Here is a 23370-nt window from a genome sequence, read left to right as displayed (position 1 = left end):
TGGCTTGATTTCTTTCAAAAACATAGGAAGAAGGCAATAAGCAACAAAAACAAAAATTACCCAAGAAATTTGTAATCGGTACAAGGAAATCACCATTCACATTTGTTTAAAAAAAAACAAACAAAAAAACCCCCAAAACATTAAAAAATACAAACCAAAAAAAACAAGGAAATGACCTGGAAAAAGTGCTTAGAAATTATAATGATTTTGTAACATAACTTTAAATATGTAATAATGATAATTATAAGTATAGCTTTCCCTCACTTTTTTTCCTTTTTCCCCTAGGCATTTTTCCCTAGCTTTTAAAAAAATATTTTCTAAATTTACTAATTTCTAGCAATTTGTGGAACATTTCTTACCAACTTGTTCATTTTCTTTTCGCCTATGTTTTATTTTTTCAAGAAAGTGCACCAGTTTGCTCACGGTTCAAACATTTAAATACTCGTGAAGGGTATTTGAAAGCAGCTCGAGAAAAGTGATGTCCCTTCAGATTTCAAAGAGTTAATGCTTGTAACTTTATTGTGATGTTAAAGAGTTGAAGAGGTTACCATGCTGACACATCAGCATTTATGCTTGGTGTTTTAAAGACCTGCCCTGACCCAAGCTGTCTTTATTTAAAGCTACTGGCTACCTCTCGTGTTTCAGACACTCTCAATTTCCTAACCTCTCACTTTCATTCCCCTCCTGTCCTCTTTGCTCCTCCCCTCTGCTCCCCTCTTGTCACAGGTATGGCCTCGCAAGTGCAAGTGTTCTCCCCTCACACTCTCCAATCAAGTGCCTTCTTTAGCGTGAAGAAACTGAAGGTGGAGCAGAGCTGTAACTGGGATATGACAGGGTACGGCACACACAGCAAAGTCTACAGTCACAACAGCAGCAAGAACTTGTCGGCCGCCAGTGGCCCCCTCGGCATCAACAGCTCCCTGCAGGTCGCCAGCTCCACCCTGCCCTACGAGCAGGCACTCATTTTCCCAGCCAGCGCGGGCCACATCGTGGTTGCTTCAGCCAGCAGCACTTCGGGGGCCGTGGGGTCTCTGCTGGGCAGCGGGGGTGGAGGCAGCAGCAGCAACAGCAGTGGTGGTGGAGGTGGCGGCGGCGGCGGCAGTGGTGTGGGTGGCGGGGTTGGAGTTCACAACCTGACGCGCCGCAGCACGGTCAGTCTCCTTGACACCTACCAGCGATGCGGGCTTAAGCGCAAAAGTGAGGAGCTTGACAACAACAGTAGCGTGCAGATCATTGAGGAGCACGGCCCACCAATGATCCAGAACGGAGCAGCCAGTGGAGCCATGGTGGCCACGGTGGCCACTGCCACCTCCACCGCAACGTCCAAGAACAGCGGCTCCAACAGCGAGGGGGACTACCAGCTGGTGCAACACGAGGTGCTCTGCTCCATGACCAACACGTACGAAGTGCTGGAGTTCTTGGGGCGAGGAACCTTTGGACAGGTGGTAAAGTGCTGGAAGAGGGGCACCAATGAGATTGTGGCAATCAAGATCTTAAAAAACCACCCGTCGTATGCACGGCAGGGCCAGATCGAGGTCAGCATCCTGGCGCGTCTTAGCACGGAGAGTGCGGATGACTACAACTTTGTGAGAGCCTACGAGTGCTTCCAGCACAAGAACCACACGTGCCTGGTATTTGAGATGCTGGAGCAGAACTTGTACGACTTCCTCAAGCAGAACAAGTTCAGCCCTCTGCCGCTCAAATACATCAGACCCGTGTTGCAGCAGGTGGCCACAGCGCTAATGAAACTGAAGAGCCTGGGACTGATCCATGCTGACCTGAAGCCAGAGAACATCATGCTCGTGGACCCATCTCGACAGCCCTACAGGGTCAAAGTCATTGACTTTGGCTCAGCCAGCCACGTCTCCAAAGCAGTCTGCTCCACTTATCTACAGTCCAGATACTACAGGTAAGAGCTGCAACTCTGAAATGATTACTCATTTGCTGGATATAAAAGACTTAATTTAGGTACTTAATGTAAGATTGCAGAAGAGGAAATGCTACAAACACAGAGACTTGTCCTTCTGTTTATTCCTGCTCGTTGTGTTTGGATGATCATTGTGCTTTCTGCATCTTGTTTGATTTCTCCCAGCTTTAATAGGAATGTTTTCCTAGTTGAGCTGATTATTTGGCCAAACACCCAGATCTGCTGCCAGCCTTATGAGCTGCTGCTGAAGTTCTCTGTTTTCACTGTGATTCTGCCTTTCCTGTTAGCTTGTTTACTCCCGTAGTTAACCCCCTCCCTTTCCAATGTGGGATAGAACAGTAAAACTCAAAAGGCTTGCTGGGTAGCCAGCTGCTTATTGTGTTTAATGTGATAAAACAAGCATGTTTTAGTGTTACTTTGAAGATTATCAAAGGCCCGTTTCGTCCCCCCAAAACTTAGTGAAACTCTGGTAATAATGCATCAGGAAATACTTGAAGCGATGACATTTTTTAGTGTCATTGCAAGGTTCAGGGAAAGAAAGTGTTTTTTCCTGTTTTGCAATAGAGGAGTTTTTTGTTTTTTTTTAAGGTCTTAGAAAAACTCCCTCATTGAAGAAGGGTACCAGTCATGTGGGGTGGCAGTCTGCCCACAGGCTTCTATTCACCCCTTTGCTCCCCAGGCCCCCGGACCCTCAGCCCCCCATCACCCTAGCTGGCTCCCATTTCCCCCGAGATAGAGATGAGGGGTCAGCCTGAGTTCTCCTGTAATATGTGCCTGTAATCCACACCAGCGGGCCCTGCATTAGAACCAGATGAGTCTCTGGGAAGGCCTTTCTTTCTTTCTTCTCCCACTACTTCTTAAACAGTCTTTTTTCGCCCATAGCAAACTGTGTGTTTAGGTTTCAGAGAAAGCAGCGTTGGGGGAACTGTGTGAGGAATCAAACAGTGTCCATGTCCGTACAGAGAGGCGCTTTGTTTGGAGCTCAGGCTCTGGTGCCGGGGCCAGCGGCTGAGGGAGGAACAGGTGTGTGTGAGCCGTGGTACCACACACGTAAACACACACATATACACATGCCAGGTGGTAGCTCTGCAACTAGTGTAGATTCTGTGGAAAAGAAATTTGTGGTCTCCATTCAGTGGATTTTGAGTTTGGTTTTATCTTTACAGTTGATCACTGGCTTTTAAATGTGCTACACTGAAGACCATTGTTTCCTGTTAAAACAGAGTGCAGGGAACTTATGCACAATAATTGGATTCAAACTGCTGCATTCGAAGGATGAAAAAACCTTCAGATCCTGATCTTTTATCACATCTGACAGGTGTATTATTTTACCTGAGCTTTAGTGTTTATTGGACTGTATTACTATCTCCTAAACCTACAATATACTAAGATCCCTGTATGGGAATTGGATTGTACGAGTCAACAGGGCAGTGCTGTTATATCAGTTTAAGTAGCTCATCCTGAAGTAAACACCACTAGTAGCCTGTTGTTGTTGCTCCTGGCCTGTAGGTCAACAAGCAGGGCCATAAAATGTTCCTGTTTGTTTTCTTGAGGAGTGACGAGTAGGAGAGCGGAGAGATCATCCCTTCATTTCCTCTTGGCAGCAGAGGAGGGGAAAGAAAGGCTGACACTGACCAGAAAATTACCCACCAGCCACCAAAAACCCCAAACCAGGGACTTGGTGACCCTTGTTTGAGGCAATGGGAGCGGTTTGTGTGTGTGTGTGTGTGTGTGTGTGTGTGTGTGTGTGTGTGTGTGTGTGTGTGTGTGTGTGTGTGTGTGTGTGTGTGTGTGTGTGTGTGTGTGTGTGAGACATAGAGAGAAAGAGAGAGACAGGGTTTTCTGTACTGCATTATGTCACGCACGTCCAATATGTCAACAGCAAGAGTGTGTTTGCTTTCTCATTGTGAGGAATGAGGCAAGTCTTACAATTCAATTCAAAGAGTGAGCTCATGGGAGATGAGCTCCGCGGGTGTCTCGGCATCGCATGCCGTTTGGGCAGCAAACAAACTTGGGCTGCGGGTAGAGTTCATGGTGAGTTCAAAAGCTTAGAGGAGAACATCAAACCATCTTTGATGATTTCAGATGAGAAGATTGCGGGATAGTTTCTGTTTCTGTTGTGCAGACGGTACCTTTACAGGGTAGAGATTACATGCAGGTGGGATTTGCCAGCTCCAACCTGCCGACTCTGTGTTACTCTATATCCTTCACAATAGCAAAAACATCCCCCCGTTGTCGTCTTTGATTCTTGTTAAATAAAATATTTTTTGCCTTAGTGCATTTAAAAGTGCAGGTAAAACAAAGTCAGTGATTTCTTTCCTAACACATTATGAATGTTAGTAAATACTTGTTTGAATCATGAAAACAAACATGAGAACTGTGTAGTACTTATTTGTGTTGTTAGACCATTAAACTGACAACATTTTTGTGTCCAGGGTGGGCCTAAAGGCGTGCTTAATGATGCACTGAAACCATCTTTAACATACCCTTTACCCTGCTATGTAAAAACAAAGAATGAGCTGCTGTAAAACAACAGACACTCATTATCAGCTAGCTAAGTAGCACAAAGCACACAAAGCCCTCTCAGCCAAAGAGCAGGCCGCCGAGCAGGTACAGACTCTCGTTAGCAGCAAACTCAGTGGCGTAGCTACAGGAATGAGAGGGCCGCTGGAGGGCGACAGACTCGTTAGCAGCTAACATTAGCACAAAGCACATACACAAAATAGTGAGCTGTACCTGCCGGCAGGCCAGGTAGCTGATTCAAGCTAAAACAACTGAAAGATACGTTAGTAATGGATATTCTCCTTGTGTTTATACCATTTAACAGATTTGTTTATTCACGTTTTTAGCAGCATATGATATAATGTTACAAGTTCTAACATTAGTAGTTACCATAGCGTACATTTTTGAAACCCAATTTTATAATGGAGTTGTTTTTTAGGAATTCAAATTTGGCTGATTGGTTAATAATGCTATTTTTTCTGTGATGTGACAGAGTAATTACACATTTATTTTTGCTTTACCTGCACTTGAAGTTTTTCTCTTGTTTGGTTGATGAGGTGATATGACACGAAGAATTGTGAGAGTAACATCCTTCTTCTGTTTTCAATCTTTTCATATAGATGAGAATAAAGACAAAGTCATTTTAAGCCCATTTGTAGACATTATGCACACAAAGCCATAATCACTTGCTTTTGCTTGCAACCATTTGGTGGGAATTTCATATCCCTCACACATGGCTGTTTGCAATTTGGATGCCATAGATAATGTCACATGTGCTGTAAGAGCCTCGCAAATGACTTATGGATTTTCCACAAGGTTGACTCATGCAAATAAAACACCAGTGTTCAAGGTAAACAAGTGATGTTGGATTTGTGAGAATAGCTCTTAGGGTGCTTAGAGTTTCAACTTTGTTCGCTTCAGTGCTTAGCGAATACAGGCTCATGTAGCTGAGCTCATCTGTCCTTGTCAAATAGGCCTGTCTGTAGCACTTCTGCACTCTGTGCCACTGTACTTGAATAGTCTCCCCACTATTTTATAAATATATTATTAGCTTAAGCTCTTTGCTCTGGCGTCTCTCTGTCCTGTTCTTAATTATTGTGTGGTGTTAACGTCCTCATTACATCAATGTGTGACCTAACCCAGGTTCTACTTCTTTTATCCTTCTCTCCTTTCCTGCTACCCTTCTCCCCTCATGCCTAAAGCTAATGATGTAACAGGTAAGCTGGCTAGTCAAGCCTACCCTGTGCCAGATAAACGGATTATTGTCTTGTCCCAGTTGGGCATGTTGGTGCTATTTATCTTATCGGGTAAAGGCCATGAGATGGGTGGAATGCAGCGAGACATTATTTAGGTTTATGTTAAGTTTCCTGAGGCAGTGCAGCTGGCAGGAGCTGGCCTTGTGGTGGCTGCTGGTAGAGGAAGGGAGGTGTAGTGTGCAGACAGTGGTGGGGATGGTAGGACTCTCTCACTCTACGTAACTGTCTGCTGGACTGTCCAAAGGGCTTGTCATTTAGGTAATGGGATTTTGGTGTCTCCAAAAGACTCCAGAGGTCTGCATGCAACTGAAGCACCTGTCTGACTTTCAGACACAACCAGTTTTGACGAAATTTGAAACCTGAACCCAAACTAATCGTAAACTTATAGGTTCAGTTTAAATCACAAACAATCCTCATCACAGAATGCCTAACAGCAATAAGATTTTATTGATACCTACGACATTATCGATTCTGCTTCCATTTCTTTGTTGATTACCTTATGGATTCCTGATCAGTTTTCTGTGTGAAAAAAGGTCTTCCCAGATTTTCAGTGTCAGTGCAATTGTTTTATAATCTCTGAATCTGAACACTGTAGAAACACAGTAGAAAAAAGTCATGCATATGATTAAGGTGTGCAAAAACTCCATTGTTTGACCATTTTCATTGTCAAAAAAAAAAATGTGCCTAACCTCCCTGCATGTTTTTATAACAGGGGATGTTTTCCCTTGGCAACGGACACGCTGCCCAGTTTGGAAGCGCTGGAACTTGTGTGAAGAGTATAAATGTGAGCATAAATGTGAACACCACCAAAATTAAGAATTCACATATGTTATTTCCATCGCTGAGAAAAGTTCAGTCAGTATTTGTGAACATGAGCTACTCTCTCTCAGCTGTTATAGGGTATTTCGTCTGCGGCTTCTCTATAGGCACTGAATGGGAGATGGATTTTGTTGTCCCACAGAAAATTTGTTCTTTCTTTAATATACAAATTAGCTTTTTTCTATGTATTGTTCCTCACTTGTGAAACCGATAATGTACCTCAGTGTCATTTAGAACATCTTTCCAAATTCATTGTCCAAGGAGTAGCTCAAATTTTTATACCCTATGAAATCACAAGTTTGAGTTTTAGCCCTTTACTTTTGGATTTTGGAGAGAATTGTTATTTTTCCTAAAATTACTAGACCATAGGAATGACATGTATGATTATTGAAAATGGGTAAAGTTTCCCTTCAAGTCCATGTTGTGTAGAACGATTTTTCAGCATGTTTCTGGAGTTTGCGCTTTTACTTGAAATGATCATTTTAGAAACATTAAGAGCAGCACTGTTGTCATTCTTTTCTTCGCTATATGAGGCCATGTTTTGGACCATTTCTTCCTCTCTGCCATCACTCCTTCCTGCTGCAAGTCTCCAGCAGCATAGACACATGCATTTAAAGTCATTGTTTTGTGATGTGCAACTGTCAGGAAACATGTCGGCACTGATTAAAGGAACTGATTAACTTGGACGCATACGATCGCAATTCCAGTGTGGAACTGGTTCTCAGTTCCACATTGCTAACACCTAAGCATACACTGAAGAGATCAGTATACATCAGTGGAAGTGATTATACAGTCTCTAACCCCCCAAAACACACACATACAAATTCCCAATGTCAGTATTTGTGGAAAATGCATCAAGTTATTGTAACTTTATCAAACAATCTGACAATCACACCCACTTCAGGCAGCGACTGGCCAAGGTGTACCAAGGTGAGAATTAGGAAATGCTTAAACTTCTCTCTCAAGTTCTTTTCATTCTTACTTTTTTGGTGTGTGAGTGAGCGCAACACTACGAGCAGCTTCCTGGAGACCCCGTCTGAACGTGTGCACCATTATCCCCATATCTAAATAATTAATTATCATGTCTAGCCCCTCTCATTTCATCCCACCTTTGAATGTGGCCGTTTGGAAATAGCTGTAAACAGTTTTCGCCTTCATTTCCATAGTTCTTTTTCTGTGCACAGAGAGGCTCTCTGACAGTGATGGTTTTACAGAGGCTTGCCTAATTGCCACAAGACAGAGGAAAAGAGAAAAGGACAGAGCAATTTCCTGTAGTAATTAAATATCTTAATATTAACAACTGGGAAGCCTGAAGCTGCATACATGTCAGCACCTGCCAGCTCGTACCTGCACACATTACAGACTTAGCACGGGTGTGTGAAACCTATATGGTGCGTAACAGGGCCTGAGGAATTAGCCTATTAGACATTGTGGGTGAAAGGAAAATGAGTCAACAGTGTGTGAGAGGGAGGAAAAGGCTTGTTGGTGTCACCAGCGATCTGAAGTGGCCAGTGTCTGTGTAATCTCAGTGTCTATCAGTGTGAAGCAAAAGGCCTCTGGCTGTCGAGATCTTAAAGCATCCAGGCGGAAACTTCACAAAAAGCTCATATTATGGAACTCTCTGCATTTTCTAATTTTAGTATCTTTTTATTCATGTTGGCAGTAAAGATGGGGCGCAGCTGATGCTACAGTAGGATCTCTGACACCACCGGGCTTATGTCGAAGCCTTAATGAAATATGTATCTGTCTCCATCAGGGGTTGGTGCAGTCGCTGCTCGGGCGGCAGAGGCGGCTGAGGAGTGTAAGACGAGCCCCTGCCCCACCTGTCTATCTGTCTCTCTATCTGTTGTTGGCGTTGCACAACCACACAGACAGGGGTAGGCGTTCCAGCACATTTACCCTGCCTCCGTGCGAAACATCAAGGGGTGTTTTAATGAATGAGGTTGCTATTAGTTACTGTTCTGTGAAGCGTGTGTTAAAAGTGTATGTGTGTGTGTGCCAGAGAGGTAGATAAACGCCAGGATCGGGTTGCCACGGAGGAAAGATGGATTAGAAAAGGACGGAGAGGCAGATTCGCTCGGTGGCAGCAGGAGCTGTTAATAGTGCAGGTGTTGTTTGTGTGAAGATCCGCGAGAAAGTGAACGGGAAGGAGAATGGGGGGGAAAGAGGGTAGAGGGATGGAGGCGGGGGTGCGAGTAGAAGGTCGTTGTTTTGCATTCCTCACCAGCACCTGGAACAGCGCTCTTTTCCCCCCAAGCAGTGGCAGATTATTACTAATGCAGATGAGCTTTCATTAGGTTCAGCCTGACTGGGTAGCTTTTTTTTTGCTGACTTTTTATTTAGCGTCATATTTCTAGCTTTTGACCACTCAGAGCTTTGGACGTTCTGTTGTTGTTGACAGCAGACGCAGAAAATCATCGGCTATTATCAGGAAGCGGCACATAAAAGAAAGACCCCTAAAATGATAATTACTGCTCCCTGTATTCACTACTGTGCTTTTTATGACAGTCATAACACCTTAGTATGCATGACAGAATCCTAATAACCTGTTTCTCATTTATAATTTGCCTCTGGGCAGCTCTTCCATGTGTCTCCACAGAGCAGCCGGCAAGCAGGAGACATGTAGCAGCTAAGCTAATTAACTACCGGTAGTCAAGCATATGCATCGGAACATATACAGTAGTCAAGCGCTCACAGTCATTTTGGCAAATAATGAATGAGAATTATTTAGCTCTTAAGGAAAAAGTGAACTTGGCCACCTAGCTGATGGATACACCTATCAATACACTCTGACAGACTGCCCGGTGCATGTGTGTGTTTGTGCACCCCTGCCAGTGTGGGACTGTGTGCTCCGACGATAAGACATTGCTTTCTGAGTTTCACCACATCGTTTCATCCTGGCTACTTGTCTTTGTTCTCCCTCGCAGTTCAATTTCCATACATTTCCCAGGATATTAAGCTGACGGAAATTAAGCTGCCTTGATAAAACGCAGCGAGCCGCCCACTTAAGCTCACTGAGGCTGCAATCTGTCTGCTCTATATTGATTGGCTTATTTGAAACATAGGTTTTTTTTCCCTCACCTAAGCTTTCGGAGGTGGTTAGCAGATGTTGGCAAGTAGGAACTTGCACAGGTGTTTGTAGAGTTGCTGCGCATGACACCGCAGGCTAACGGAGGGAAATCATAAAGTGGAAGGTCATTAAAATGTCCAGACTGGACTGTAGGGCCAGGACCACAGAACAATGGAATTTTCTTTTCACTTTAAAATCATTAACTGGACAGGTGAAATTTCTCTCAGTGGTAGTCATATATTAATTTTCCTTATTGCCATAGATTTGTCTTTCTTTCCTGGAGTTAAGTGCCAGGGGGTTGGCAGGGTGATGGCTGCCATCAGCGGCTGACTGGCACAGGTGCCCTCGGGTCTAAATAAATCATGAGACCTCCTGCCAACCCCCCCCCCCACCCACCGTTCCTGTATGCCCGCCATCCCTCTGCAGGGAGCTCCAGAAAGGGGGGAGCCCACACCGCTGCGCTCCTTCCCGCCCTCCTTGCCTTTCTCTTCTTTCCCGCCTCCCCTCACCTTCCCTTCACACCCCCCCCCCCCCTCACCTCTTCCATCCACTTGCATGAATATTTAAAAGCTAGCACCAGGATGGAAAATATGTAGCAAGGGCAATGACGACTTGCTGAAGAAGAAAAAAAGAAATATTCATTTTTGGACCCTTTTTTTAAAGGCAGGTCATGGGAGTATTGATGAATTTCCGACTGGTCCAATTACAGAGGGAGAGAGTTATGAAGACAGAAAAACAGTCAACAACAGTCTGACAGAGAGACAGACAGAGGGCAGGAGAGACACTGAGAGACACTGATCCAAGCTGTAGCTGTCCAGCTGGGGAGAGGATTGGGGGGATTGGAGAGGCCCGGCAGGGACCTGCAATTGGCTCCATGCGTGTGTGCGCGCGCGTGTGTGTGTGTGTGTGTGTGTGTGTGTGTGTGTGTGTGTGTGTGTGTGTGTGTGTGTGTGTGTGTGTGTGTGTGTTCGGACGGACTGCCACTTTGTCAGAGAATGCCTGGTGTGCAGAGGCCCATGCAGGCTCCCATGAAGTTTTCAACAGAACAAAACAGATGCATTTGTTTTCTCAATTGGAGGAATTTGCTAATGTGCATATACGAGGGTAAATAGTTTGGCTAATTTGCGGCAGGCAAGTGGGCAGAGCTCTCCGTCGCTCAGCCAGCCAGCTGGGGCCCCTGTATAGAGAGAAAAAGAGGCTTTGATGACCCCCCTCCCTTCTCCTCTCCTCACATCTCTCTCTCTTTTCATTTAGTATCATCCCTGGCTCAACACAATAACTTGATTTTCCTCTAACTGCCATTTTAACGATTTTATCCGCTCGCTTTTATGTCCTGCCTCCCCCTCCCCTTTTTTAAACGTGTTTGATAGAAGATGTTCGACAGCCCAGTTAAACATAGCTCATATTCATGGTGACAGTTGTCGCTCTATAAAAATGTTGCTATTTTTCATTGCAGATGGCAGAATTAAATGGGGCTCTGTTCTTACCACACAGGCTATTTTCAGCAGCGCTCATAAAGTCATAAAGCGACGTCGCCATGTGACTTTTAGATTCCAATTATTAACGCCTCGCTTTGTTCACATTCATTGTCGTCAATTTCAGATAGGATCAGGGGCGTTTTATAAAAAGCATTTTGCTTAAGTTAAGAGGGAAGTTTTATATCCATGAAAAGAAAAAAAAGTATGGAATAAAACTGAGGCAACAACAAAATCTCAGGTTTAGAGATACATAACAGTCCTGATTTAGAGGAAGCTTAAAAATGCATGGGTCAAAAAAAGGGTAAAAGGGTACAGGAAGTTAAGGACATGATATTTATCAACACAAAGCATCAGATGTAGCTGTCTGTTATCATTGTGCAGTGAGTCTTTCATGGCAATCTTGTTCCTAAGAAAAGCCCATTTCCACAGAACATACGTCACCATTGTCATTCTTTTATTGACCTTGTGTGTCAGTGAACTCCTCACATATGAACGTCCCTGGGGTTTTTTTCTGAGGATGAGCTGGAGGAGCTTTTCATAGAAATTGCTTTTTTGGAATATAAAGGCCACTCAAGATTCTGTTCAAGGAGTATGCTAGTCATAAGACAGGTCTGAAGCAAATCCTATTTCACCCAAGCTTGATAAATAATTTAAAATGACTAATAGCGCCTTGTGACAGAGAATGTATCGCTATGGTGTATCAGATTGCGGCGGTTTGGGCCTGAGGCGTAATTTGTTTGGAAAAATAATTACTCCTGTATTGGATCCTGGTTAAATATTAAAAGGGTTAGCATTAGGAATGGGGCGGCATCCAAGGGTGTTTGAGTCCACTTCATTGCAGACTCACTGCTTTAGACATCACTGCCGCAGACAGGCTGGAAAAAAACTGCTATGTTTTATTGCTATGTTCAAACCACTACATTGCTAAATTTGACAAAAAAGAGCAATGCAAACTAATGAACTTCTCCTGTGTGCTTTGCCACCAAGCTTTGAAGACTAATCCCAGTGTTTTATAAGCGAGGAGCGTCGGATTGTCTGTTGAGTTCAGCTTGTTATTGAGTGCACAAGCTGGGAGGCACCAAAGAGCATTAAGACGCTATATATCAACCCACAGAGGAAACCAAAAGAACATGTTCCAGTGAGATTGTAGATAACAAAAAACAAAACAAAAAGCAGAACACTAAAATAAAAAAGAAGAGAAAAAGAAACAAAAGAACAATAGGCAAATCAATCACTCTAAATGTTAACAGTAGCTGCCCAACCGTAACAGGCAATTTGGCGTGTGTGTGTGTGACTGTCTGATTAAACACAGAGGTTATGTCCTGTCCCATTTCACACAACATGTTCAGTGTTCACAACCTCAAACCACCTAATGGCCACGCAGGATCGACTTGTGCAGGGTGTAGGGGAGCTTTTTGCGCACATACACACACATATACAGTAAACTAGGGCTGTACTGAATCATTTTAAGCTTTTCTTCATACATGATGTTGACATTCAAGTTTCAAATCAACATTTGAATGCTCAGGTTTTTTTTTTGTGTATTCATTCTGCTTAAGCCAGGTGTGTCTGCACAGTTGCAGATTTAGATTACTTTACACTGATATTATTATTTAATACTATTTATATGATTAGATTGCAGGAGTTCTGGCTGTGTAGGACTGTATCCAACTTGTGTGATCCAAACATTTCCAAAAACTCCTGAGCAGGCATGGTTTCCCAAACATTCACTTAATTGTGGCATCCGCCATGATTAAGGCATCTGCTGCCAAGTATGGATTTTATATTTTTCAAGCTAGACTGTTCATTAGAAGCACAGTTGGAGTATAAATACTGTTTAGTTATTGATGTCACCACACTTTCTCAGAGCATACTCTGAGCACAGAAGGAGCAGTGAAAGTGAATCTTAACTGTTCATTAGGCGGGGTCTAAAAGTTTGCTTTCACTTATGTCTGCAGATGGATGATCTCATCCATTGATCTGATCAACTCTGACCGGATGGACTGATCAGTAATCCACCCCATTACTCAGTCTGCATCTAAGGAAAAAAAGAGCTCACGATGAGTTCTGCCTGCGCTGCTTTCACGGACTTGTAAAACATTTGAATGTAGAGAGGAGACGCAAAATGATAAAAATGGGACTCACACAAGATAGCTCTGTCAGCTACTGGCACACAAACAAACCATCAAACATGTTTTTATCTAATGAAATATTCTGCTTCAATCCATATTTGTTGATCTTTAGCCTTTCGAAAACAACAGCTCTCCCGCTTGCTGCACAAAGGGAGGCATGGCCCTGTATTACCAGGGCAGCCTTAGCAGCAATCTAACAGCAATGTAAACTATATTTACTTATTTAGGGAAGATGATAAATTAAAAAAAATATTTAATCTGATGGATCACTTCTTTCAAACTGAGGATTTAAGGATTTAAAAAAAGAACATTTGGGGTGATGACATCATAAAATAAGACAACAAACATTCAAAGCTTCATTTGAAAACTTATATAGAAATAGAATTTAAGAAATAGAGCCAAAATAGAAACTTCGAATGTCAAAAACTAAAACAAAAAAAGGTAAGCAAACACATGCAATGTGGCCATGGATTTACCCTGACCCGACTTTCCCTGTGCTGAAAGAACACGGCATCTCAGCATGTGTCATCAACATGAACAGACATAACTCACATCAGCTCTTTAAACACAGCAGGGACATCAGGGAGGCAGCAACTCTGCACCACACAGTTTTTCATTACAGCCTGAATCTATATATCATCAAACAGATGGCTTCTCTTTAAACAAGGACAGTGCTGTTGTCTAAAGGTGAAGGAGTCTCCGCGCATCAACCAACCTAAAGCTCAAACTGACAGGACAAAACGGAGGCAGGGTCTGGAAAGATGAGATCTTGCTGCACCTTATTAAAAGCTCTTACTAAAACTCTAGGTCTCATCTTTCCAGATCCTGCCTCAGTGTCGTCCTTGTACCCAGCGAAAGGGAATTACATGTGTTACCCCCCCCCCCCCCCCCCTCCTATTTTTGTGTTGACGGTTACATACACACACTGGCTTCAAGCACACTCTACCATCCTTGAGTTTCACACTTTCGCTTCTCACATTAATCAAGAGCAACAAATGCTCACATGAAATGTTTTATGTACTGTATATATTCCATTGAACACCTTAAGCAGAAATCAAGGCTCAGTACACTCAGTAGACATATTACACAAATCCATTAACACGCAACCCTGGATTCTGCACAAGCTGCTTTCATCACGCAAGTAAACAACAGCATAATGCTCTCAGTTGAGCAGGAAATGCATTTAACATCAGTGACTTAAATAAAACAGCCTTGCATCTTTTAAAATGTGTACACAATTTTTTTTCTGCCTCTTTTCTGTACTGTGTTTTTATCTAAATGAATGAAGAACATTAACATGCATCATTTCACATAAGTTTGAAAAAAAGAGTCTCTGTTGCGGCCGTCGCCATAGCAACCAAGGCTCTTGTTCCAAAATTGGTCCATGTGCCTCTGAAGGTGCAACACCTGAATTAGACCGGGGCTGTTTTGATCTGCCTGCCTGCCCCAACCAGCAGCTGTGTACTTTAGGGACAGGGAGGGCCCTTGAGCCACAATCTCATCTCGCTGCTATTGTTTGCCCAGGTGGGCCAGGACGCCCCGTCTTTCTCCCTCCCCCCACTCACTCTCCCTCTCACTCTCGCTTCTCTGCCCAGCTCTCCTTCTCCTCATCCCCTCTCTCGCTCTCGATCTCTTCCTCTTTCTCCCTCTCTTCTCTCCGTCTTTGTTCCACAGGGACCTGTGGTCCAACTGAAGCTCTCGGTTACACAAAGAAACCAAATTGGCTTTCATCTGCAGCCTGTTACCAGCTGTGTGCATTGTGCGTCTGTGCTCCCTCTCAGTGTAGAAAAAAAAAGTATAGATTTTACTCATGACAATGTTATTATTATTGGCTTTGAGTCATAGCTCTCCTTGCAGAAACACTTTATTCTCTTACAACTCAGAAGTAGATTTCTAATTTCTTATAAAAGTCTTTGGCGTGACTTTGCTGTCAGCAGTGCTGTTGAATATGCTTGCATCTTTTCTGGTTTTGAAGCATGTTTTAAAGGGATATATCACTGATTTTCAACCAGCTTTGTATCAACCAATATGGCCAGTATGTGTAGATAAACTGTGGTAAACTTCCCTCCATCTAAAAGTGCCTAGATATCCCCCCCACCTGGCAGTTTTGCTGGCTCTCTCGCTGTTGCTCTAACGACAGGCTGTACTCCTGCATTTTCATATTGCTCGCATCTATATCGCCACCACAGACAGAAAGAGTATAGAAGCAGATCAAGAAACAGATGCACCCCTCATTCTCTCTCAAAGTTGGACAGGAGTTAACAGTTAAAATATAAAATGACATTATGATACTGCACTGCCTATTTCAGTCCTAAAATGTTGTCAGAAAGTTATTTTTATGCCTTATTTAGCTGTAATTTGCAAACTGGAAGTCTGCAGCATACTGCTTCCTGCACAGTGACAATGGAGGCCGAAAAACCTGAGATGAAACAGTAAAACTAAGCAGCACCGATCAAAAATACATCACGATTACTGCCTATTGCCAATTTCTCACCTCAGATGTTTTCAGAAACGTATTTAAGCTTCCCACTCAACTATACAAGATTGTTTATTGTTAGCTATCCGCCATTGTTTCACACATACAAGCTTGCATTATCTCACGCAGGAGCATTTATTGGTCTGGTGCGGCACAGTGCATTCTGGTAGTAGATTTTCTACCTCTTGAGCAAAAGTGTCCTTTTTCTCTGTTTTCACTTGCCATGTAGCACCAATTTCAAAAGTATTTACATCTTTCTACTGCAGAGACAGCCTGGTTTTATGTGAGGACTATCTTTATGTTTCTTGAAATACTTCTTTAAATGCAAAAAGAAGATGATGTTGAGCAGCCCACCCTCTACTTCCATCCTGGGTCAATGTGTGTGCCCAGCTCTTGTCATAACACACGTAGATGCTGGAGGAGCACAAAAAAAGTCCCACATTAACCCTATTGCTCACAGTGTCACCATGGTGACAATATGTCTTATAGTCAGACACAAAGATGTGTTTTTTTAGGTGTGCTCACTATTCCTACTTTTGTGTTTGAGAGAGAAAGAAAGACGAAGAGATGGCCCATTTAGCAGACTCTCCGGCCTCGTCCGGAGCACCGCTCACTGAGAAGAACAGCTGAGAAAACAGCAGGGAACTTTCATTAGTGATCCCTGCCCCTTGTCCCCCTTTCCTCTCTTTGCTTCTTTTTACATCTTTCCGTCATCTTAACCTTCCACCCTCCCCGCTCCCCTACGTCCTCCTGTCTCTGTCCATTCCTCCCTTCCTCCCTCCATTTCCTTTATCCTGACCTCTGCCCCTCACGCAAATCTGCCTGGCATTTCAGTCATCGCATCCAGAGGACATATAGGATCACAAAGCCTCATCCCTCTCAGCTGGCCATAAGGGCAGAGAGCTTCGACATATAGGCGCCAGTATTTCTTCAGTTGGGTGTCTGAGCAGGGGCTTTTGAGTGTTTTAGATCCGCGGCTAGTGAGGTGAACATGAAGGATAGAAAAAGAAATATCTAACTGAACTCTTTTTATCCTCAGAATATGTGCAGGGTTCCCATGGTCATGGAAAACCTGGAAAAGTCATAGAATTAGTAACATCGTGTGGTGGCATTTGTTATGGAAAGCGAGACTCTCCTGCATGTGTACTGTACTGTAACCAGGCCAGCAAATGCCGCAGACACAGTGATGATATTTTTACGAAATGGAAGTGTGATTATTTGTCAATGAAAGGTCATGGACAAGTTTTGAACTTTTGTCTTTGACAATGTGTAGGAACCCTGTTATGTGTTATGCGTCACAGAGGAGTTGTGGTAAAAGTATAAATATGGGTACTGTTCTCCTCTTTTAGCGCAGTAAACAGGTGGTTGAGGGAAAAGGAGGTCAGGTACCTTAACGTGCCTTCATTGTGCGGGTGTGTGTGCGCTAACAGGTGTCCCACAGTCTTATTTCTGTACCTACAAGCATCACAAACACCTTTACTGTGACAGAGTCAACTCCTCGCTCTTGAATCAGTCAAAGGCAAGCGTTACCGCAGGAGGAAACAGTTTAACAGACTCCTTGAACTCATGTGCACGTCTATGTGCTCGGGTCTCTCCGTCTTTGAATTGTCAATGCACACTGCAGCTCAAATCAATCATAACTACAGCACCTGTTCTGCAGAAATGCCAGCGTCAGTTAAAAAGGCACCCTGTTTGTTTGTTTGTCTGTCTGTTTTGTTTGCCATTTCTTCGGGGGAGCAGGGGGGGGGGGGGGGGGGGGAGGAGAATAGATGACTAAGTGCAGTGAATCATAAATGAGTCTAGGAGTGTTGGTGCAACGGAGAGGCTCAGTGTGAGAGCACCAGCTACCTGTCGTATCTCTGTCTCCTCTTTCTCTTTCTCAAGCTTCTCTTTCTCAAGCTCCACAGAGTCTTGATTTATGAAAAGAAGCCATTTGTGGGGCTAATTGCATAAAGCCGGCTGCTGAAGCATCTGCGGACAAGTCGTAACAGCCCTTTTAGATATACTGCAGACAGCTGAAGCAGGGCTGAACCAGAGCAAATCATCAGTCGCGAATGTTGAGCATGCGCTCAACAGCTGATGACCCTCAGTTTGCTCTCACTACATGTTTTTGAGAAGTTTATTTTGCAGCAAGTTTGGCTGCAGAAAAACAACGTGTAAGAATATATTCATGGATAAATTTTGCCTGAAACACAATACAGCAACTGTGCTCCCTGAAACACCCTCAGAGTAAGCACAGCAGCATGCTCTGACACACCTCCCGCCTCCTTTTCCCGTTGTTAAGCCGGGAGTGAGGAGCGCTATTTGCATTACAAGGTTCCTGTGGAGCAGAATAAAACACAGACAGAGCTGTGAGCAAAACGAACACTCTCAGGGTGGCCCCCGCACTAATTGCAACTGGGGTGCATTTACTGATTATAGTTAAGTGGACCAAAATGGTCCCGTGCTCTCTGTTACATTGACCCGCTCCCTCCCCTGGTGGATGTGGTCAATAGCGGGACCCTGTTGAGATGCCTTTCCACTGAGGGAAGAAAACAGGGTCCAATCATGCCTGTCTCCTCTCCTCATCTGGAAGCATACGGGGAGGGATGGTTGGAGGAAGGAGGGCACTGATTTCAAATCAGAGTTTATAACAAGGGGGGCAATGGAGTGGGGACAGCAGGCTGCTGTTTTTCATAATTGACAACCCCAGCATTGAACTTAAAATACAGTAATGTGCAAAAGTCTTCTGCCACCTTAAACTTTGTTATTTTAGCAAGGTCATAAATAATTATTTCTCAGTAGTCTCTTTACTAAAATACAATCAGAATATACAGGAAATACGTGTACAGTATTAACAATGCAAATATTTCAGAAAAAACAATAATTTCAACAGGCTAAGGTTTTAAGTATTTGTGTTACCTCCATTTCCACTTAGCCTTGTCTTAAACTCTCTTGGGCAGACATATGAGATTTATAATACTAATCTTCTGGTGTATTTACAACAGGTTGCATTCAAGATATGTCCAAAGCTCAATATTAATTGTTTGAGCTACCTTTTGCTATGGTTGATTATACAATTCCATGTTCAAGTCTATGTTCCATGTCACTTTTTAGGTGTTTTAATGCATTAAATGCATTGTACATGTTCTCTTTATTCTTTGTTTGTACTTAAATAAAGAGACTTGGAAATGAAAAAATAAATTAAAAAATATTGCATATTACTGTACATAAGAAATGATTTCCCTTAACAATGACTGAAAAAAAGACTCATTTTTGTTCTTCAGACTACATTTTTTGTGAGTACATGTGCAGTTCATGACTATTCATGTTGCCTGCAAAAACATGCAAGTGTGGTCAAATGGAAATTAATGGTATGCAAAGTGGAATGTAAATGTAGTTGCAGGGGAGCGGAGGCCTCGGGAGGGAGGAATTAAATCCTTGCTAAAGATCCTGGAAGGTTGCATGCATAGCCAGGACCAGGTCAGTTGTTTTGTATTCCCTCTCTTCCCTGTTGCCTTCACCGTAACAGGAGGCCCCGCAGTGGGAGAGCAGGCCGGGGGTGATATAACAGCCACTGGATCACACAGGCTTTGATCTCCCCATTGGGTTCCTGAGCGTCTACGGGATAGACTTTAGGCCTACTGATGAGGAGGTGGAGATCTCACACCCCCTCTAGTGCTGGCTCGCTTGCAGGTCTTTTACCACACAGAGGATATCTTCAGCCTGGGTGATATTTTATTTTCTTAGAATTACTGCTGGGCTTGTTTGCAACTTCGATCAACATCTTTTGCTGCTACAGACAGCTTTCACAAGCTTTTTAACCCTGTGGAACCGGAGCAAACTGGTTTGATTTATTTGGGGGGAAAGGCAATGGCCAACTTGGCAAGAAATATCCCACAAATTTAAAGAAATCAGTACAATGTGACAAGAAAATGACCACAAAATTAGTTCAAACAAAAAGGGGGTTGGAAGGGTTTAGAAAAGGTTGTTTGTTTGTTTTTTTTAATTGACAAAAATATGTGAAAATGAAAATTACCTGTACATATCATTATATGAAAATATATGGCTATATATTTTTAAATAAATATATGTACTTTTCGTGTCTTTTTTTGTTATTTTCAGGTAATTTTCATTTTCACATGAATTTCACATTTTTTGCTAATATCTTACACATTTTTTTTTTTGAAAGAAGTCCAACCAATTTGCCCAGGTTTCAAAGGGTTAAGCTAAACAGGGCATCTCTGACTCTGTCTCTCTTAAGGAGTTATTTCCTTCTAAATGTTTTTCTCAGAGGGGGTTTGAGTCTCACAGCAGGTCTGGTGTTTTACATAACCCCGACACAGTGATGTAATTTCTTCTCCCCCTGAATGCTGGTGTCAGAAACACTGGGCTGTATCCCTCTAGCCATTTCAGTCTGCCCTTGTGTCATAATCTCTCTCATGCCTGGCCTGATCCCGCTCCAATTTATGTAATTAACTGATGTCACTGCTCTGGATTGCTCGCAAACATGGTATCACTGCAGCCTTGATTTCCCTAAAAGTAACAAATCCTTTAGGACCTGTGGTCTATTAAGGGTGTTATTCACGTAGCTTACAGTTATATGAGGGGGGATATTAAAAGGCAGAGAATAACAAGCCCCATTGCATAAACATGGAGACGTAATTGGGGTAGAAAAAAAGTTTATTTTATTATAAGAACTAGCAACATTACTATGTGCCAATTAGAGGGTGTGTGTTTTATGAGTTCTGCTTGCTGACGTGGAGGGATTTGTGTGTCTGCATATGTGTCTGTGTGCAAATGGGTGCACAGAGTGAGAGAGGTTTGCATTGTGTGACTAATACAACACACAACCTGTGCTTTTAGGGCACAAATACTCACAACAACACAAGCTCTGCTTTACAAAAAAGCCTTCCTATGATAGCTGGGTGGGAGTCCTTTTGTTTGTGTACATGGCTGGCTGTTTGCGCTCCTGTATGCACATCTGTGTGTACAAGCACAAACAAACATCCAACTGTGCTGGATGATTAGATTTCCAGGGCATGGTCAGTGGCTCGTGTGAGCTTGTGCATCTATACAGTGTGAGGGAACGGCAGGCGTTCTGGGGAGCAAGCAGACCTGACCCACAAAACAGTCAGACAGACATACAGACAGATAGCTAAAGCCTGATGGACCAGCATGAGGACAGAGAGGGGGTTTCCATGGTCATGGAAAAGTCATGGAATTAGTATAAGTTATTAAAAAATTCGGAAAAGTCCCGGAATTTTGCTGTGTGTATTGAAATTGTTACAGTTATCTTGCGTAGATAACCTTCCACTCTGTAGCTGACGTCAAAACAAAGCTGTCAGTGTGTTACATTTTGTTTGCGATCCCGCATGTTTATTCATTTTACTCCATGTTGTCTTTGTCTTTATGTATGCCAGCTAGCTGAAATTATGTTTGAATACAGTTTAACCCTTTGAAACCCAAAGTGACATCACTTTTCTTTAAGAAACCTTTAACAAGTATTTAAACCTTTGACACCTGAACAAAGTTGTTTGATTTCTTTTAAAAAAAAAATATGGGATAGAAGACAATTAGGAACTCAGTAATACATTTTTGCTCAAATTGCAAGAAGTAAGCAGATTTGGAAAATTATGTCTTGTTTGCCTTAAGTTTGTTACTTACTTTTTCCTTTATTTTTTTAAATTTTAGGTAATTTTCTTGTACTTTTTTACTAATTTCTTGCTACATTTGGGGTAATTTCTTCCCAAGTTTTGGAAAAATCAAGCCAATTTGCTCAGGTATCAGAGGGTTAAATCTGATATGTTTGAAAAACGCTGGACAAGTGGGAAAAGATAAAAAAAAATTATGGGTCCTTACAAAGTCATGGAAAAGTTTTGAAATTTTTAGTCGTGAAAATGTGTGGGCACCCTGAGAGAGACAGGCTGGCAGTCTAAGAGACAAACAGACCTTCAGACACATAGAGGGCAGGGTCTGGCTGCAGGGAGAGACGGGCCCTTTGAATGAACATTTAGGTTAGACAGACTGGGTGAATGTGTCAGGCTTTGCGTCTGCCCTCAGACATAGATCAAACATAGAACCAGCCAACCAGGACAGATCACATCGCTCAAGGCCCATTGGCCCTCGCGACTGGGGCAGGGACTCTGCCTCCCTCCCCCTGGAGGGAAGGAGATCCAAGGACGTCTCGTGAAGTTTCCATGGTTGCATATCTCAGCGAGATCCAGCCTTGTTTGTTTCGCCTGCAACATGCTCCGCTACGCCGACCCACATTAATGAAGCGCTCGCAGACTTAACCCTTGGGTGGCCAGCTAGACGGCCAAACTAGCACACACATTTGCACGGCACAGACGCTCCATTTGTTCTGTGTTCTCATTTCAGCGCTGACATTTAGGCTAACATGTGATGGGAAATGAGCTTGGTTTGTGTCTTCCTGTGTCCCATGCAGCATGCCTGATGATAATGAGGGGGAAAAAGGCCAGAGGAGAGGGGTGGGGTCAATATGCTAATAGTGGGTGTACATTTTGATGCCTCACTAGCAGCATGGAGTGGTTTGGAGAGACGGGCTATCATTCTCCACCTCCTTTCCCCTCATTATCCCCCCACGTCTCTCTCCATCTCTGTCCTCCCCCATCCCCTGCTTTCTGCTCTCATCTCTCTCCATGCCCTTCACTAGCTTCTCTCCTCTATTTCCCCCCTCTACTCCACCAAACGCCTCTCTCCCAGAATATGAGATACATTTGTTTTCCTCCGCCAGGCTACGAGAGTAGGACGCGTGGCGTGCAAAGTGCTGATGTGTTGGTTTCTTGGTAATTATAACATCCCTCGGTCTCCAAGAAAACTCTAAACTAATGTTTAATTTGCCTCTCTGCTCAAAGGAAGCCCTCCTTTGTTATTGCCGCGGCAATTAGCTGGAGCCAAGGCCCAGGCATTTCCTGTGATTGTTGTGATTTGCATAGAGAGCGAATCAGAGAGAGTATCAAGACCCTATACCCCTCTTCTCTCGCTGCCATTACAGCCACCCACTCCTCCTTTTCCTACCTCTTTTACTTCCTCGCCTCCCTCTGTCCTGCTCTCGCTACACTGAATCTCCATCAGTGGCCTAGCAACCGAAACTTCAACCTCTGTGTCTTATACCTCAGTTTATTGTAGCTGATTGACGGGAGGAATTGACTAACTGGAGGGCACAACACAATGATTTTTTTTTTTCAAGTGTCAGAAGGTCTTGTGTGTCTTTTCTGCACAATCCCAAATGGTCATCCTCTAGTTTCTCATTAACAGCCTTACCAAGCTGGTAGCCTTCCTCTGAGGATGCTGCTAATGGATGATGTTAATTGAAGGTATAAACATACTGTGCATAGATAAAGATGTCACGCCAGCTACCGGACACATACATGCAGCTGCATAGAGGCCCATGTGTGGTTAATGAGATTATCAGTCAAAAAGTAAACAGCTAGATGTTGGTGAGCTTGCTGTTTTTCTTGGTCCTGAGGGGGAAACCATTAACTAGTGTTGCAGCATCACGGTGGCTATTGTGTTCTCTGCTCTGGCCAGATAAGAAATAGATTCCCACTGACTGTTTAATCTCAGGGTGAAAGCGGGGGCCATGTTTTATGACAGCCTTGTCACCGTTACGAATAATTCACAATTGCATTATTTTATTAGCAGTCGTGTCATATTTGTCCTCACTGAGTACGCTTCTGCATTTTAATGCGTCAAACCTAACCTTAA

General features: G+C 43.3%; 1 protein-coding gene across 4 annotated transcripts in view; it reads left to right on the top strand.

Moving 5' to 3' along the window:
* hipk2 (homeodomain interacting protein kinase 2) overlaps positions 1–23370 on the top strand; it is an 83623-nt gene that overhangs the window by 19439 nt on the left and 40814 nt on the right. For all 4 annotated transcript variants that reach the window (XM_042495598.1, XM_042495596.1, XM_042495595.1 and 1 more), the window contains exon 2: positions 727–1909. In XM_042495598.1, coding sequence (XP_042351532.1) covers positions 727–1909 — 1183 coding nt within the window. The remainder of the gene's footprint in view (positions 1–726; positions 1910–23370) is intronic.

Source organism: Plectropomus leopardus, chromosome 11 (genome assembly GCF_008729295.1).
Source record: "Plectropomus leopardus isolate mb chromosome 11, YSFRI_Pleo_2.0, whole genome shotgun sequence".
In the NCBI taxonomy this organism is placed as follows: Eukaryota; Metazoa; Chordata; class Actinopteri; order Perciformes; family Serranidae; genus Plectropomus; species Plectropomus leopardus.
The sequence above is the reverse complement of the archived record's forward strand: the minus strand, read 5'-3'. Positions and strand labels throughout refer to the sequence as shown.